Source organism: Nuphar pumila, chromosome 17 (genome assembly GCF_984573655.1).
Source record: "Nuphar pumila chromosome 17, dmNupPumi1.hap1.1, whole genome shotgun sequence".
NCBI classification, from domain to species: domain Eukaryota; kingdom Viridiplantae; phylum Streptophyta; class Magnoliopsida; order Nymphaeales; family Nymphaeaceae; genus Nuphar; species Nuphar pumila.
Window position 1 is genome coordinate 13,688,285 of NC_143265.1, and position 20,201 is coordinate 13,708,485.

A 20,201-nucleotide genomic window follows, 5' to 3' on the forward strand; every position below is an offset into this window, starting at 1 on the left:
CACAAATGCATTATACTACCACTGAGAAGGAGTTACTAGCCGTTGTATTTGCACTTGAGAAGTTTCGATCATATTTGTTAGGCTCCAAAGTTATCATTTACTCAGATCATGCTGCATTAAGATATTTGATGAGTAAAAAGGATGCTAAACCGCGTCTCATTCGTTGGATTCTTCTGTTACAAGAATTTGATATTGAGATTCGAGATAAGAGTGGATGTAAGAATCTTGTAGCAGATCATCTGTCTAGACTGACTATAGATTCATCTATTGATCAAGGACAGATTGTTGATTCTTTTCCGGATGAGCAGTTATTTCATGTCAAGCGTTTACCTTGGTTCGCGGATATTGTAAATTTTCTGGTTACTAGAGAGTATCCTGCGCACTGGAACCGGAATGAAAAAGATAGATTTTTTGCGCAGGTGAAACATTATTTTTGGGAGGAACCAAAATTATTTAGATCTTGCCCGGACCAGATGATTCGGAGATGTGTGCTTGAAGAAGAGTATCATTCCATTTTATCATTTTGTCATTCTTTAGCTTGTGGAGGTCATTTTTCTAGTCGGAAGACCGCTGCAAAGGTCCTTCAGTCTGGATTTTGGTGGCCCACACTTCATAGAGATGCTCACGAATTCTGTAGGAAGTGTTTGCGATGTCAGCAAACAGGTCGCATTACCAAGCGTGACATGATGCCTCTTTTACCTATTCTGATTGTGGAAATTTTTGATGTTTGGGGCATTGATTTCATGGGTCCTTTTCCACCATCATTTGGATTTACATATATTTTAGTGGCGGTTGATTATGTTTCAAAATGGGTCGAGGCTGTGGCCACCCGGACCAATGATCATAAAGAGGTGCTTCGGTTTATCAAGCACAACATTTTTAGTCGGTTCGGAGTTCCTAGAGCGATCATCAGTGATGGTGGTACGCATTTTCGTAATGTGCAGGTAGCTTCCTTACTTAGGAAATATTCTGTGCATCATCGGATTGCTACACCTTACCACCCATAAACCAGTGGCCAAGTTGAGGTATCTAACAGGGAGATAAAGAGGATTCTTGAAAAGACAGTCAGACCAGACCGCAAGAATTGGTCTCAGCGCCTTGATGATGCCTTGTGGGCTTATAGGACTGCTTTCAAGACCCCGATTGGTATGTCACCATTTCGATTAGTTTTCGGGAAACCTTGCCATCTTCCTGTTGAGTTAGAACATAGAGCATATTGGGCTATAAAAAAATTCAATTTCAACATGACCCAAGCTGGAGTCGAGAGAAAATTACAGTTGAGTGAGCTAGAGGAATTGCGTAATGAAGCCTATGAGAGTGCAAAGATTTACAAAGCTCGAACTAAGCATTTTCATGATCGATATATTGTTAGGAAACAGTTCGAGCCTGGGCAAAAGGTATGGCTTTATCATTCACGTCTTCATCTTTTTCCAGGTAAGTTGAAGTCAAGATGGAATGGTCCATTTGTTGTGCATAGGGTGTTTCCATATGGAGCGATAGATCTTTTTGACCCTCGTACGGGTGCTATTTTTAAAGTAAATGGGCAACGGCTGAAGCCTTATATATCAGATATTGTGACAGGACAAGACATTGAGGATGTTGATCTTTTAGAAGTTTAGGACTCACACATGTTTGTATATATTTTAAAATTTTTTGTAAATATTCATAGAAAAACAAATTTTTTTAAGAGTACTTTTATATAGTTCATGTGCATAATTCATAAACCATAATCATGGTAGGCATATGTTCACATTTTAGATCTCATTGAGTTGACTTTCTTTCCCTCATTGATTTTATCTCATGGGCATTCACTTAGTTTCACATAAGCATGGGGGAATGCCACTGGGACAGTGTAATTCAAGCATGGGGGAGGGTGTAGTAGCTCACCAGAATATTTTTGTCTACGTTCTTGCACATGTTTACACATCTCTCATAAAAAGTAGATTTTTAAAGAAAGAGTTTGAACTTATATGAATGTTATTTCAAATCTGATGTTTTTAGAGGATTTTTAAGCCCCACGAAAATTTTTTCTGACATAGATCTAAAAATTATGGTTGTTTATGTGGATTTCGAGGAAATGATGATAGATACATGTTAGAATTTATTTTGAGTCATAAATATGAATATGCACAGTTCTATTTTTGAAAAACTAAGCAAATGAACAAAAGCATAAAAATGAGCTCAAAAAGTGAGAAAAAGCATGTGTTAGGTTGTTTGGATAATTTCACAATCCTTAGTAGATGGAACTTAGATGTAAGTTGAAACTTTTAAGTCCATTTGCATAGGGAGAGTGGAAAACTTCGTGATCCTAAGTAACTGAGAACAGATACAAGTTGAAATGTTTGACTCTCATGTTATAAGGGTGAATGAAGGAAGTCACTTTTATGTCTTAGTTGATATCTTTTGGTATGAAAAAGTATAGAAGATATTGACATTGCACAAGGCATAAAAGCAGACCACATGCAAGCTATATGAGAAAAATAAGTGCGCAAAAAGAAAAAAACGTGAAAAAAAAATAGAGAAAAGAGCTTAAAAAGAAAGAAAAGTTTAGTGCTTAGAAGTATGATTGAAAAAAACCTGTGCAGAAAACATATGAGTGAGGATAAGTAAATAATAATATGTTTTTATTGGATTTTCTAAGAATAAAACATAAATAATTGTGATATTTAGAAAAGTGAAAGAAATTCTTTTTCTATGGTGGTACATAAAAGACTCTAATTATATTTTGATTTTGAAATAACAGGAAATATTTGTAAAAATAAAGTCTTTGATTACCTACTGATTATGAGGATGTGTAATATTATGCATACATGACAGAGATGTTTGTGGGTAGCATCACTGCAAACCCTCACGAGACCTTACTCGTCCACTGGGGTAACCCAGGGGGGTGAAAGGGCTTGTTGCATGAGCTAAATGCAACCGTGATTCCTACGAAAGTGAGTTAGGTGATAGTTTGATTTCTTGCATTTTTCTAGTTTGCTCGAGGACTAGCAAAACATAAGCATGGGGGTATTTGATCATGCATATAATTCAGGGTTTATTAACATTTAAATATGCATGATTTTATGAAATAATGTTTCAAAAACCCAATTTTATGTTAGTTTTTGAGTAAATGTGCTAAAATAATTTAAAATTAGAAAATGAATAAAAAAATAGTTTTATTTTACATTCTTATGCCTATTTTAGTTTTAGTTGGTTTTAGTTTTTATTAAAAAGAAAAAAAAAATAGAAAAATAGTTTTATTCATTTTAAGTGTTGTGTTTTTTTTTAGAAAAGAAAAGAAAAAAAATATATAGTAGATTAGTTTTGAAGTTCTTTTATAAAGAGTTTTGTTTTTGAAAATTTTCACAGTTTTCTTTACTTTTGAAAAGAATAAAAATAAAAAAAAAATAATAAAAAAAAATAAATAAATATACAAACCGGGTGGAACCGGTTTGTATTTATAAAAAGAAGAAAGTAAAAACCAAACTGGTTGGAACCGGTTTGGAAGTTTTGAAAATAAAAAGGGGTTGTTTCAAACCGGTTCCAACCGGTGTAAACCCTTTTAAAAAGGGGCGTACAACAGATCGGAGGGGGCTCCAATTTTGTGCGCCAGAATGCTTTTCCCCCTCTGATTTTCCCATCTTCCTTCTGTTTTTCCTAATTGCCGGATTCCCTCATCTTCTTCTTCTTCTTCTTCTTCTTCTTCTTCTTCTTCTTCTTCTTTTTCCAGCAGCAGCAGCAGCCGATCATCCTCATCCGGTAGCAAGGAATTTTCCAGTCGATTGCGGCGCCTGAAGTGGAAGCCATATCTTCTCCGATTTCTTCCAGCTCCATTCCACGGTAAGTCTTCATCTCCTACTTCTTCTTCTTCTTCTTTATTTCTTCTTCATCCTCTGGATTTTCTTCTTTCTCTTCTTCCTCCGGTTCAGATCTTCTTCAGTCTGATTTTCATTTTTTCTACTTCTTCTTCTTCTTCCTCCTTCTTCTTCTTCTTCTTCATATGCTCTTGTTTAGCATTGATTACATAAAAAAAAAACAGATATAAAGACCGCATGTTTTTCTTTATCGTTGTTCATTCCAAAAAAAAAAAAAAATTAGATCGTATATTTCTGTAATGACCTATTTCTCATTGTGAATTAAGCATCAGATCTGTAGCATTCTTTAAATTTCCTTAATTTTCTGAGTAGAATTTTGTTTTGTCATTGGCATTTGAATTTTTGTTGATTTTCTGCAATTACTGAGTTCCTGTAATTCCGATTTTTTTTTCTCATTGCTTTTAGTGTTTCTTCCATTTATTTCTTGTTTTTGTAGTCCGATTCATTCATTGCATAGATTTCCCTATTTTGCATTCATTATACTTCCTGTTTAACGTTTTGTTATTTTCATTTCTTGTTTTTCTTGAATTTCGGTTTCCAGTTTTCTTTAAATGAATTTCCTGTTTGTTAATTCCTGAATTTCCTGTAGTGTTTTCTGTAATTTCCAGTTCTGTTTTTCATTTTATTTCTCATTCTCACAATGTCATGCATTTTATTTTGTTTACTGTTTCAATTTTAGATTTCCTGCTTTTCATTTCATTTTCTGTTATGTGTACTTTTTGATTTTTACATACTGTTTTTTTTTTCCTATTTTGTAATTTCTTATTTCCAGCACATTCTATGTTTTGTATTTTCAGCATGTTCGATGTTTGTAATTTTAGTCTATCTGTCTTTTGAATATTTTGTTTTGTTTCTAATGTCTTCATTTTCTGTTTTACCTGTTTACTAAGTTTCTTGTTTTTCCTATTTTTTTTACTTGCTGTTTCCCTGTTTTTCACCTTCTAAATTCATTTTGCTAAGTTTCTATCTCTTTCATTTCTAATTCCTGTTTTTCATTGCATTACTTTTGTTGTTCTTCAGTTTTTCTTTTCATTTTTCTGTTTTTCAAACACTTCATTTCATGTTTTCACATTCCATTTTTACATTCAAATTCTGTTTTACATTCATTTTCTAGTTTTTACATGTTGTTTCCCTGTCTTTCAATACCTTGATTTTCTGTTTTCGTGTAAATTCCTATTTCTTTCTGTTTTGCATCTCTTGATCGTTTTTTTTTTCATTTTGTAATTGTTAGTTAATTGTTTTCTAATTAGTTAATTGGTTAGTAGATTTAATTAGAATTAGTTTTTCAATTGTAATTATTCAATTAGATGTCTTTTATCATTTCTTTCATGTTCTAGCTCTGGTACTGCTCGTGTTCCTTTGAATTATGCAGGATAGCACAGGAGTGGAGTGGAAGCGATTACGTGACACGAAGTACGAAGAATAAAGTCTTTTTTCTTTTATTTTTAGAATTAGGAATTTTAATTGGGTTTGTAAATATTGCACTTTACGCCCTCTGCGAAGGGTATTCATTTGTTGTAATAGTTAGTTGTTTTTACTTTTCTGAACCTTTTACATTTCAAATAATTCGGCAATAAAGAGTAGTTTAGATTTGTGTGTTTGAATACAACATATTCCCGTTCCTTGAGTTCGACCCGGTCTCATCCACTAGTGAGAACCGGTTTTTATTATTTGATGTCTGGTTTTCACATGTTTTACATCTAAAAATCTTTTCAAAATTACAACGATTTAAAAGAAGACATCACTTTGTAAAAAAGCATCGTCAGCACAAAGCAACATCCACTCGGCAATGTCGATACCCAAAACGTCGTTTAAGAATCCTGCCTGTGATAAATGGAGAATATAGTAAAATCTGGTCCACCGCAAAATGATACGATACACCTATAGACAGAAGCTTACCAAATGCATAGCGTCACATTATACACCACTGTGATAGTTCAATGAGTTGTAGCACCATAGTTGTTTTTCCCATAATTTCATCTCGTATAAGACTCAATGTTTAGGAGTTTGCCAGAGTGTAGAAAGTAAAATCTGTGAATGGATACAATATTTTATAAATCGATAGACATATCGTGATAGGGATGTTAGGCATAAACCTTGTACAAGAGGTTTGTTCACTTACCTTTTCATTCTTCCAAAAGTCTCTGCAGTGATCATCATTATTCCAAAACGATAGTGCATCTATGAATCCACTGGTGTATGGCTTTCGCAGGACGTATGTCTGTTGAACGAAATAGTAAGGTTTAACCACCAAGAAACATGAGTAAGTCATAAAAGCAAATAAAACAATAGCAAAACAAATATACCATGAAATAAGGGCTGATGATGTGTATGGTATTGCTTGTTGCGTTGCTTTGAATATAATTGACAAAATAAGATATTGTCTGCTTGCAAAAATTTATGAACTTGTTAACATACAAACCGATGACCTAGAAAATGATAGTGGTTACATATATACAAAATTATTGATAGTGTTCCCTTCTGCAAATTCATCTTGCATCTGATTGGTGTTCTCTTCAAACTCTTTAGAGCGTTGTCGCCCACCCTTTTTTGTGGATGTTCCACTGACATGAGCAAAGTATTCAGTATTCGACATTGTAATTGTTTTCTACAGTACACAACACAAATCGAATATACGACATAAAAAAGGCAAATGTTGCCTAAACCGATCACGAGGTTCAGAAAATATACACCTTAATCTCTATTGCTGGTCATGTAGATCTGGTGGTCTTCTTCTTCGTCAACGCTGACTGTCTATCTATCGTCATCTTCTTCGGCGTCATCCCTGGACGTATTGCTCTCGTCGTCTACTACATAGATATCGATGACCCCTTTGTGATGAAGCTACTGATTCGACGTGTCAGTCATATATAAAGGAAACGTCGTTTCACATACCACCCTTTTTCAAAAACCGTGCGCAGATTAATTGATTGCATTTTAAATAAATAAAAAAAATGTCATTTCGACTGCCTATTATAACAATAGTTAGGTGGAAGATTTACCCGACCCGACCTGACCCAAATCGTTGTCCAGGTATGAATCCCTAATCTATTTAACATTTCTTCCTCTTTCTTTAATGCGGCAAAACAACTTGTTCCATTTTTGGCCCCATGAATCGCATATGAGTTCTGCGATTTTTATTCATTGACGACGAGGAAAATTACGATTTTTAAACAACAAACGTTACATATCATACATGGCTAGCCTATTGAGGACCTATATCATTTTCCTTGTAGTGTACTCTCAAACATGCGAGGCATGTCAGTAGTACGACGATTGGATAAGATGGTCTTATGACCTCGATTAGTGCTTTGTGCATGTTGTTGAGCAATATAGCGATTTGCGAACATCAAAATCTTCTTATCGATGATGACTTTTATCGTTTACGAAGGATGAATATGACAAGTCGTTGTTAACCGCATGAATCACAATCCTATTTTGCGGTTTGCATTTACGGTGGCTCAGCAAAAAAGCGATTTCTGAGCAGAAAACATATCTTATCGCTTTTGTCCTTTATCATTTAAGACGGCCGAACATTACCAACCTTTGTTGACCACATACATCGCAAATCTAATTCTGTGATTTTCAACTACGGAGGTTGAGCAATACCACGAATAAATCGCATATGGGTTTTGGGTTTAGGGTTTATGCTCAATTGTCGTATCAATTTGTAGTGTATTATGCGATATGTACATCGTTGCTTTATTACCGATTTCTCATAAAATCGATGTACAATATTTGAAGTATGAATCATTGTAAATATGTATTATGTATTTCCTATTGTCAATAATTACGATATTTTTCGTATGAATCGCGTCAAAACAAATCGATTTTGTTTGCAAATAAAAAAATTTCTTAATGTTGTGGACTATTATAATTTACGAAGGGCGAACATTAAAAGGCCTTATCGACCGGAAACATCGCAAATCACTTATTGCGATGTTCATTTCTGGAGGGTGAGCAATACCACGATCCTGTACATAAGACATCTCTTATATATGTGGATTTTTTTTTAAAGGGCGAAGATTATAAGGCTTGTTCAGCACATAAATCGCAAATCCGTTATTGCGATTTTCAGTCACGGTTTGTGAAAAAGACCACGATTTCTAAACAACAGACATGTCTTATCGCTGTAGACTATTTCTATTTATGAAAGCAAACAATAATAGCTCTTGTTGACCGCATTCATCGTGAATCTCTTTTGCGATTTTAATTCACGGAGGGTGAGGAATATAGCGAGTTATGAACGGCAAACATCTCTTATCGTTGTGGTTTATTTTATTTTATGAATTATGAAGAAGAAGAAGAGGAAGAGCAATACAGACGAAGAAGAAGAAGAAAAAGAAGAAGAAAAGCAATACAGACGAAGAAGAAGAAGAAGAAGAAGAAGAAGAGCAATACAGATGAAGAAGAAGATGAATAATTGCCATACTCCACTGAATTTCAAGAAGGCCTACCTTACTGGGTTAACGGTAATAATTACGGAGACCTTTTGTCTAGTGAAAAAGTAAGTAAACAAACCTCGAGTGCAAGCTTACAACATAACAGTCCTAACACCATTTGTATGATCGATTTGCAGATATTGATTCCTACACTCTCGCAATTTGAAAAGCATTGGGTCTTATACGTGATGAATTTACATGAAAAACAACTATGGTGTTATAATTCGACGTTGTTTGTGATTGGTTTCCTTCCTTATTCACTTCTGCAGCAGAATTCCAAGCATGTCGCCTGATCTTGTCGATGATGTCTTTCGTATTCGCTAGACAATGATTTGTAATAGTCCTCATCAGTTGAACGACGATTCAATTGTTCAGAAGTTTGTGGATCAGCGATTTGTTGTTATCGCTTGGAGCTGCGTAAGTCGACTTCGTATTCGCTGCATAGCGAGTTGTGGTTATCGCAGGAAAGTGATTTATGTTGTCAGCAGAACAACGATTTGTGACCATCGTTGGATAGTGATTTGTGTTGTCAGCCGGACAATGATTTATGAGCATCGCTGGTTAGCGATTGGTGGCTTCTACAGCAGGTCGATTTGTGAGCATCGCTGGATAGAGATTTGTGGCTTCTGCAGGAAGTCGATTTTTTAGCATCGCTGGATATCGATTTATTACTTATGCAGGCAGTCAGTTCATGACATCACCGCATGGCGATTTATGGTTATCGTTGAATAGCAATTTGAGGTATCACAGCATGGTGATTTGCGGGTATTGTTGGAATGTCAATCTAAGCGGGCTGAGAAGGGTTGTTCAAGTAAGCGTTTTTGGGGCATTGATCGGGTAAAGACTCTCAAGGCTTTCACCTGTATTTTTCAGGTAAATCACGATTTCTGAACAACAAACATCTCTTATCATTGTGGACTATTCCATTTACGAAAAAAACCTTGTTGACTACATGCATAGCGAGTCTCTTTTGTGATTTTGATTCACGGAAGGCGAGCAATACAGCGAGTTATGAACGACAAACCTCTCTTATCGCTATGGTCTATTTTATTTTACTAATTAAGAAGAAGAAGAAGATGAAAAGCAATACAGAAAAAGAAGGACCAAATGATTTGAAGAACCAGCTTGATGAAGTTGTCCTGAAAGAAGTGTAGCAGCACTTCTTGCTCTTGCTCTCTCTGCACCCTTTCGGTGCCCTAGAAGTGTAGCAGAACTTTTTGCCTTTTTTTATTCTCGCTCATCCATCCCTTAATTAGATGACGAGACCAAACGTCTTTCACAACTTACGAAGTGCCAGAGGCACCGATTGAGCAATACCTGCAAATCACCATACTGCGAAGGCACAAATCGCTGCCCAGAGATGACCATAAATTGCCATGCAGTGATGTCACGAACCGACTTCCTCCAAAAGCTACAAATCACTATCTAGCGATGCTCACAAATTGATGTCTGACTCATAGCACAAATAGCTATCCCGCGATCCTCACAAATCATAATATTATGATACTTATGCACCTTCTAGCACTGACCACAAATCGTCACCGACAAATCACTATCCAGCGAATACGAAAGACATCCTCGATAAGATCAGGGGACGTGCTTGGAGTTTTGTTGCGATCCGAATAAGAAGGGAAACCCAACAATTTCTCAGTAAATGAGCTCTGCTGTAAACTCTAAACTCTTAACAAATCCGACAATGTGGAAATCGGGTCATGCAAAGAGGCATGACAACTAAATTAATAGCCCACACGAGATTCCTGTGTCCCATAGCTCTCTTTCGAATTCATCAGAGCCTGTCATGAAACAGAAAATACAAGACACTGCATTAAGTTTCACAAGAAATGCAAACATCTTCCCAACATTGATTACATACCAAAAGACTTGTAAAACTGAAGTTATTGTTGCTGGAAATCTGGTCGGGAGGAATGAAGGTTAGCATGTTGGGTATTACGTCTTTAGGGTATTGCTGCATGTTGTACATTACACAAGTTAGATATTGACAAGCTTCACATAATGGAAAGCAATATAATGTCTTATATACCTGTTCATGCGAAGGCCTTTGTTGTTTTTTATTACAGGTTGGTTGTTTCTTAGACCTTTTCTTGCCAACCAATTCTAGTGCACCCTTTGCCCTCCAACGACTGCGATCAGAGACAGGTTTTCTTTTGATACCCTTCGCTTCATGAATATGTCCATCATAATCAATAGCGTTCACTACTGACTTGTTGAAGATGATGTTTACGCTTCGACGCAACTTCTCAGAAGTGTCAAGGGAAGCATGATTTTCACCTACATTGTTCGATCCCATTATCTTTGACTGGTATTCATTCGCTGCAACGGACTGAAGGTTAATTAACTGCACGTTTTCAAGTAACTCCCTTAACACTTTTCGCATGCATACATAGCCTTCTTCACTTCTCGATGCCAAATCAGTAACATGCATAAATGACCTACACAGTTGTTGGTAACGAGAGGCTATATGGCACTTCTCGTCAATACCAGATTTACTGACATTGTCCATATCCAGTATTTCAATCTTTGTTTGTCTCCTCCATCTTCGCATTACATAAGACTCAGGTATTTCTTGTATCTTCTCTTGATTAAGTGTCTTTAATGCATGACAACATAAAATACCTTTGAATTCATACATTTTGCACAAACATTCAACTTTTTCATTATCAACATTGTATGTGACATGTGCTTCTTGCCTTTTCTGATGTTTTTTGTCCTCCCATAAAATACGGTATTTGTGCATATTCTTGGTTTGCAAGAGTCCTTCTATATTGCAATTCATGACATGTATAACCTCTTTCTTGATTCATTCAAATACAATTAGTGTATACAGATCTGCAGGTCGCATCAATATTTTCATGCCCAAAGTTAGAGGTCGTGTATTGAAGCATTTCACGTCTTGTTCAAGCTTATTCTGTCTTAGATCGTCTACAAATAATTCATATTGTTCCATGAAGCGAAACATTGTTAAACATGAATATAGGGTTTTCTTCAGCGTGACATGCACAGATTCAGCTCTTTGTGTGCTTATCATACCTGCACAAAAGTATTGTCTTCCATATGCCAATGCCCACTTCTCTTTTCTGCATATAAATTTTGTAACTAAGGACAGTCTTTAAGGTCGTATATCTTAATCATTTCTTTCCAATTTGACATAAAGGTGACATCGTCTACGCTCTCAAGTACACACCTTGTAAACTTTTTGTCAAACCTTGTCTTCTGATTAAATATGTGTCTTATGTTCTTTGCTGCATTTTGAAAGATATGCTATAAACATAGACAATAATGTACATCTGGCCACACATGAAGCACTGCAGCCGCAATTGTGTGATCACCATCTGTAAGTACAACTTCAGGTTGCTTCCCGTTCATTGCCTGTGTAAATACTCTAAACAACCACTCAAAGCTTTCCTTGGTTTGGTCATACAAAAAAGTGTCACCTAATATACAACTCTATGAGTGATGGTTCACTCTGACAAACTGCGCAAATGGCCATTGTTCAATATTAATCTTTACTGTAGCATTAAATACAAACACATCATTGAAGCATTCATAATTTACTCTTGACTTTGAATCTGCCCAAAACATATTCACAGCATATCCATCTTCATCCAGTTGTATTGCACTAAAGAAACCAGGGTCATTACTTGATTTCTTCTGTAAGTAATCAACCAAAGAACATATTTTTCCGTTCTTCATGTTATCTTCTCTCTTCCTTCTCAAGTGATTTCTTAGATCCAAAGGTGTGAATGACACATTATCGCGACCACCATCTATGTGGGCAAACAAATTGTACGTCTTCCTTGGTGCAATGCTGACACTATTGGCTATTTCAGCCATTGCAGCATGTGCTACAGTTACTTTACAATGTGACCTTAGCATAGGAGTCATAAATGATGCGGATAAATCATGATTATGATAACTGATTAAAGTACGAACTAGAAATTTCTCATTCAGATGTCTTCTCAACACCATTCTCGCTTGACATCCACATCTTGATTCTGGCATGCTCCTTGTTGAATTTCTCATTGATTTCTTCCAACATTACTTGGAACAAACATATGTCTTTCTCACCACGACACCCTGTGCATTTTTTTACCAAGAAAACCTTCTCACACTGAAGCCAACTTTTAAGGCATAATCATTGTAAAATTTATATGCAGCTTCCTTATTATTAAACTGCATTCCTTCTATCAAAACATAGTCAAGTGTACTTCCATGTAAATTCCCAGTGCCTACACTTTTATTAAGTGTACTGTCAGGATCATCTACCTCATTATTGAATTACATTTCTTTTACTGGAACATTCAAGTCAAGAGTGAATCTAATGTTTGCACCCTTCTTATCATGTGCATCATTAGTGCAAATGTTCACTTATTTAATTGCGTCATTAGTATAGATGTTCAATTCTCCATTTCGTTCAATTGATTGAGATAGATCATCTTCATTACAACCTGATGATAAGCTCAACACTATTATAAGCATTATATCAATTTGCGTTAGCAGCAAAATAGCAAACAAATCAATATTAACTAACAAAACAATACCTCACAAATCGGTAGTATGTTACTAATACAGCGGTTTAAGATACAATGCATATACTGAGTGAATGGAGGATACCTGATGGGGTAGAGGCCCTTACTAGCATTTGTAAACAAGCATTCTTGTCAACAGGTCCCAGCGTCTTACAAATATCGATAAGTTTCCAACCATCGTAAAGACAAGATCTACCTGCAATAACAAAACAATGCCTTAATGGCACACAAGACGACATACGTTCTTCATCAATAGCATGATGAGATGGAAAGCTACTCACGACACTTTAATGACACTGGTTGAAATGTTTGTGCGTTATTGCTTTCTTCCATAATGCCTAACGACAACGAAAAAGAAGAGAAGACAGGGGAATGTTTTGTAAGCAATATATCAATTTGCGTTAGCAAGCGCATATGTTTACTACGACTTAATCAGGATGCATATAACAACGGATACCGATAAGGTTAAGCAAGTCAAAGAAACAATTTAATGAATCACAATATAAAAGCAACTGCAGTTTGATATTTGCTTATACTGAGTATCGAGTTGTTACTTACCATGCCAATAAAAGAAATGACGTGTCGTCGATGTGTGTTGATGATAACACTTTCATTATATCTACGAGGTTGTGAAGCGAGTTCAATAGAAATCGCTAACTGAGCAGTGATTTGAATGCGAAAATTGCCACCGCATGCATGTAACAATGTGTTTCTGCACGCACACGTTTTCAAAGTCTATCTACAAATATCTTACAAATACATACTACAAAACATATAATATCTTATAAATCGATATACATATCGAATAATATATTGAAAATCGATACGACAGTTCAGCATAATAACTTACAAATCGACTATACAAAACCATAATATCTTAAAAGTCGATAAATATATCACAAAATATATTACAAATCAATACGGAAGAAATTGAGCATAATAGCAAACAAATCGATATTAACTAACAAAACAATATCTCACAAATCAGTAGTATGTTACTAATACAGCGATTTGAGATACAATGCATATACTCAGTGAATGGAGGATACCTGATGGGGTAGAGGCCATTCCTAGCATTTGTAAACAAGCATTCTTGTCAACAGGTCCCAGTGTCTTACAAATATCGATAAGTTTCCAACCATCATAAGGACAAGATCTACCTGCAATAACAAAACAATGCCTTAATGGCACACAAGACAACATGCGTTCTTCATCGATAGCATGATGAGATGGAAAGCTACTCACGCCGCTTTAATGGCACTGGTTGTAATGTTTGTGCATCATTGCTTTCTTCCATAATGCCTAACGACAACGAAAAAGAAGAGAAGACAGGAGAATGTTTTGTAAGCAATATATCAATTTGCGTTAGCAAGCACATATGTTTACTACGATTTAATCAGGATGCATATAACAACAGATACCGATAAGGTTAAGCAAATCAAAAAAATGATTTAATGAATCACAATATAAAAGCAACCGTGGTTTGATAGTTGCTTATACTGTGCACCGAGTTGTTACTTACCATGCCAATAAAAGACACGACATGTCGTACATGTGTGTTGACAATAACACTCTTATTATATCCACGAGGCTGTGAAGCGAGTTCAATAGAAATCGCTGACAGAGCAGCGATTTGAATGCGAAAATCGCCACCGCAACCGTGTGAAAATGTGTTTCTGCATGCACACGTTTTTAAAGTCTGCCTACAAATATCTTACAAATACATACTACAAAACATATAATATCTTACAAATCGTTATACATATCGAATAATATATTGAAAATCGATACAACAATTCAACATGGTAACTTACAAATCGACAATACAAAACCATAATATCTAAAAAGTCGATAAATATATCACACAATAAATTATAAATCGATACAAAAGAAATTGAGCATAATAGCAAACAAATCGATATTAACTAACAAAACAATATCTCACAAATCAGTAGTATGTTACTAATCCAGCGGTTTGAGATACAATGCATATACTGAGTGAATGTAGGATACTTGATGGGGGTAGAGGCACTTCCTAACATTTGTAAACAAGCATTCTTGTCAGCAGGTCCCAACGTCTTACAAATATCGATAAGTTTCCAACCATCGCAAAGACAAGATCTACCTGCAATAACAAAACAATGCCTTAATGACACATAAGACGACATGTGTTCTTCATCGATAGCATGATGAGATGGAAAGTTACTCACAACGCCTTAATGACACTGGTTGGAATGTTTGTGCGTCATTGCTTTCTTCCATAATGCCTAACGACAACGAAAATGAAGAGAAGACACGGGAATGTTTTGTAACACAAGGCAGGCACGAGAAAGCGGCTATATGTTGTAAAACAGCATAAAAAACAAGGCGAAAACCTCGTCTGGAGACGACGACAAAGTTTGCGTTGACAATGGGAGCTATTGTTACAGCAGATGGCGCAAGAGTTTAATGAATAGGGTGAAAACGAAACATCTCTGCTTTAAATAGTTAACATCAAACTTTCTGGATGAAGGACTTTTTTGTCCTTTTCTCGAACCGTAGTTTCCCAACTTTTGAATGGAAGATATTTTTGTCATTTCCTCGAACCGTCGTTTCAGGGCAAAAATAGCAAGAAAGGGTACTTAAGTCTTTTGCAACATCAGCAAACTCTGATGCAAAGTTATGTCAACATACATGGGAATACAAGCCCCATGTGCATAAATACATGGCGCTCATTCGGCCCCTCGAACACAGACTTGGGATTCAATGAATCATCAGGGGCAAACATACACCACCCTCTCTTCATACTCATTTTGACAAGAAAACTGTTTTTTTTGCATTTAATACGTGGGTCCTTATACATATCTCGTGCACACGTTTGTTTCACTCGTTCCAGAAAAGAGGTTTTATTTTCTATGAAAGAGAGTCACTTTTCATATAAAAGGGCATGAAACAAACGCCCCCTAAGAAAATGAGAAAATGACTGATGTTGTGGGCTCGCTCGAGCCTCACCCGCATGCATGGCCACGGCTTCTCATCTTCGCGAGAGAGAGAGAGAGAGAGAGAGAGAGAGAGAGAGAGAGAGAGAGCAATGGGCTTGGTGTGGAGGAGCGAATAGAGAAACTATAGGAGCCGACCCCGATGGTGACGGCGTTGTTGAACGCGGTCGTCCTTCCCACAATAAGCTGTTCCATTCCAGGTCCTTCCTCTTCCTCTCTCTTCCTCTTCCAGAATTCTCCCCCACTAACAGAAAAACGTGAAGACCAATCAGGCTTCTCCTAGAGAAACTTGTCATTTTATCTCCTAACATGATTGAGTTTTGGGCACCAAGGTTTAATTAAAATCAATTATTCAGTTCTGAACTTGAGTTTTTCTTGATGAAAAGTTTTGGTTAAGTTTAACCTTTGATTTCTATAGCAAATCCTCACAGAATTGGGAGAAGGCTTTGTTTGTTATCTTGGTTTTCTTCTTCCTTCATTTCTGCACTTAACAAGTTGGCTTAGTTGAGCAAACAAATTGGTCTAGCTGAGTGATGTAATGCATGAGTACCCAACTGTTTATAGCCCTAGGTGTGCATCTTACTTGCTTTGCCTGATGCCCTGATGCAAGAGGTTGAGGACATGGTGCAACTGCAAGCATGAAACAGTGGAAGAAACAAAAGAGCCTCCAAAGGAAGTAAACCCGAGTATAATATCTATAAGTTCAGGCTCATCCAAACCGTAAAATGGTATACGAAGTACGGACTATAAGTTTAGCCTCACCAAGTCATTCAAGTTGTTTCAGGACAGGCCATTGTATGACCAGCCAAAACATCACCAAGTTGTAGAGTGACCCAAGTTAATGGTTAAAACCAAGGGCTTCGGGATGCCCGCAGATGGTCAGGTAATCTATCTGAATTTACTAAGTTGAGTTGCAGGTTGAAATTCACGTCATAGTTGACTCTGGTAATCTCTCTAGCCTTATGCCCTATCATGGTAATGGTAGTATAGTCATGGGAAATGTAAAACATCATCCCATCCCGCATTAGGAACCACCACTATTCCTACTAGTCGTGGTATCATTAATCTTTCCAACACTTTTCTTGTTCCAAACATTCATAGTAATCTTATATTTGTCTCCCAGTTAATAGACTGGATCAAATCTCATATTGTCTTTTCTCCTCTTTCTGTTTCTACGAAGGACCTCTTATGAAAAAAATCCTCATTGAAGGAGGAAGAGTTGAAAATCTTTATGTCATGAACAAAGCTCGTAAAGGTTCTAATTGTGGTTTGTTTGTTCTCGTTTCCAAAGTTGAAGGAGTCAATAGAGAAGTCCAATTGTGGCATCACAGACTTGGGCATTGGAATTCTAGTTTTATCCAGATCTTTTTTAATAAAGGTCTTATCTCCTTGCGAGATAAGAGTCCAAAAGTGTCCTTTTTGTGTTCCAAGTGTTCCAAGCTAATAAAAGAGCTTGGTTTCCTTTTGAATTAATTCATTCTGATGTACGGGGGCTAGCTCTTATTCTTTCTATGTTCAAATCCAAATTTTATGTAATTTTTTTGGATGACTTTACCAAATACATTTGGATTTATTTTTAAAGCACAAAGGTGAGAGAGAAAGAAAGAGGTTGATGTAGATAAACACACCTTGAATCACTACCATCACACAAACACTTTAGAGAACTTTTCACGAACTCACAAACACATGATTGCCAATCTTCAAAAGTTAAGAGCACTATGGCTCTGATACCATGTAAAGAAGAAAGGGCCTTTAAGCATGAACAAAAGTCCACCAAACAATCCAAAGTGGACAATCACAAAGGGCCTTCAAACACGAACAAAAGTACATCAAAGAATCCAAGTGGACAATCACAAATAGCCACTATGGACACACACAAATGCCACTAAGGCACACACCAAAGAAGATACTTAATAAAAATTAATATTTTATTGATCACAAGGTATGCAAAAATACATACATGCAATGGGGTGAAACCCCTAACATATACACACTCAAAGAGGCACATTCTAGCTGTTAGACTGGTTCTAACAGCTAGATGTCTAGCCGTTAGAACCAGTCTAACGGCTAGATCTTCTAAATGTGTCTAACGGCTAGTCAACAAGCAGTTGACTGGAATAAAAAACAGAAAAATAAAGAAAGAAAGAAAAGGAATAAAATACAAAAAATGTTATATACATATACGTATATATCTATACATATATATACATATGTCAATATATATAGTATATATATTCATGTTAACAAAAACAACTGCTTGTTAATTGGGTGAAAAGCAAGAAAAAAGGAGTACATGGCCAGAGTAACCCGATCCCCTATGGAAATGAATCTCCACATGAAAGATCATGAAAAAAATACTCTTCCCCTTAAATATAATTGGAAGGTCAATGACATCAATTGATACCAAACAAGCATAATCAATCCTGGGAAGTGCCAACAGGCACACACGATTGCATTGCACAACCACAAAGGACACCCCTTCTGAGAACTTCAGTAACATTAATGAAGTCACACAGAGCTGAACACCCTAAGAAGATAGTTCTATAGCCAAATCCTTGATTGGAAGTTCTCTAGGTACGTTGTTTTAAGCAAAAATGTGTTCCTCCAGGTGGAAAGGTTACATAATACATAGACAGGTGATCAGATCAAAATTAAGATGGATACTGGTCTGTGTTTTGTTGGTCTGACCTATTTTCAGCCCTAGATGCATGTGTCCTTATGTTAAAATACAGTTTAGTAAACGTTCATCTCTTGTCAATATTGTTATAAGCTCTTATTGTGAGAACAGTAGGGTTAATGCTCTAAGATTGAATCCCTCAAAATCTATCCCATAATGTAGTGAACTATCAGAAGTGCATTTTATGGAGTATAAACCTCTAAGGAACCAACACCATTCATGATATCTGGGTGATCCGGTCATGGAATAAAGTGTGTTATATATCCAATGATTAAAGTGTCATCTTATTGGGCTCAGATACACACTGAGGATTAGTGATTGAAGGATTAACTTGATGCTCCTTGTTTCATGTTTATCGCAGCTTTCATGTGACACTACTGTGCTGATTTATTGGTGAATACTTTTCTGCCTTGTTGGCTTACATCCATGGCTGTTGCTTTCCTTTGATTTGATTATGAACCTAGGTCAACCAAGGGTTTACTTTTTATAAACATATATCTCTAACAGCAGAACCTACTAACCTGGGAAGTGCTTTAAAATTTTCAGGTTCTGCAGTTCACTTTATTGGGAAAAACACCAGCTTTCCCCTCAAGAGGGTAAACTTACACATCACAGTTAAGCCATGAATTTATCAGCGACTTCATTTTTATATTTTTAAGAATTAGGAGCACGACCTATGCTGCTGTTGTTGAATACTTGAATCTGATGTGCTGTGTTTACCTACTGCTTTTGATATAATCTTTCTGGGCAGTAATTCTGTCTTTTCTTTTGCAGGGAATACCACGTCGGCACCAAACTTTTGCAAGATACAAGTCTAAGAAGAAAAACAGAAGAACTGAAGAATTAAGTAGTACTGAGGTTTCAAAAATTGATGAGTCTCAGTTCACAATATCACAAAGCACCATTCCTCAAAACAAAGTTTCTGCTAGTGACGGTGATAAAGCTGGCGATCATTCTACTCCTAGTCCTGCAAGAGAAACTGTACTACAAGCTTGCACATTCACATCCATGATTCTGGTTGCTCTTGGTTTGGTTATTCGCCAGGTACTTGCTTGTTTCTTCATTCTGCAGTTTTAATCTCAGTTGGTATTCTATTTCTATTTGTTGATGTCCTAAACTCTTCTATATCATACCTGAATTTGCTTTGGTATGTGAATTGAGAAAGAAGTTCCAAGTATAATTTGGATGTGTTTGTAACTGGTTTCAGGGTTTTAGCTCATCAATTGTGAGCAAAACTAAACAAATATTATGTAAAATCATCTTTGCTGGTATCATGACTCTTTTGTGGATGACCAAGAATCACTTGAAACTTTTGACCTGGACCAGCTTGGTTGAATGGCTGCATGAAAATTTATAAACTTGTTTATAAACAAACTAGATCATATTTGGCGAGTTTTTCTTCAACTTTTGTTGGCTTCACAAGTTGCTGTTGTCGGTCTCAGCATTGAAAAGAATTTTGCGATATGTGAAGCGGTACAATTGCACATGGTCTCATTGATTATTAATCATTATGTGAACAATATTGTGCATTTAATTACTGGATATTCAGATACAGAGGCTGATGATTCAAACAAAGAAATCAGTCTCAAGTTATTGCACATTCCTGGACAGTGGACACAATTCGGAAATTTGATATGATGGAGAAGTAGAAATAAAAAAAGTGTAGCACAACCAAGTACTGAAGATGAATAAGAACACTT

The 20,201-nt window shown here is 36.2% G+C and overlaps 1 protein-coding gene across 2 annotated transcripts in view; it reads left to right on the forward strand.

Moving 5' to 3' along the window:
- The first annotated feature begins 15,889 nt into the window (after positions 1-15,889).
- Positions 15,890-20,201, forward strand: part of LOC149811676 (CAAX amino terminal protease family protein) — a 49,253-nt gene continuing 44,941 nt past the window's right edge. The window contains exons 1-3 of one of the 2 annotated variants that reach the window (XM_089993902.1): positions 15,890-16,024; positions 19,048-19,115; positions 19,276-19,545. In XM_089993902.1, the coding sequence (XP_089850028.1) occupies positions 15,967-16,024; positions 19,048-19,115; positions 19,276-19,545 (396 nt within the window). In that variant the 5' untranslated portion in view covers positions 15,890-15,966. The remainder of the gene's footprint in view (positions 16,025-19,047; positions 19,116-19,275; positions 19,546-20,201) is intronic. The other variant, XM_089993903.1, reaches the window with a different exon arrangement.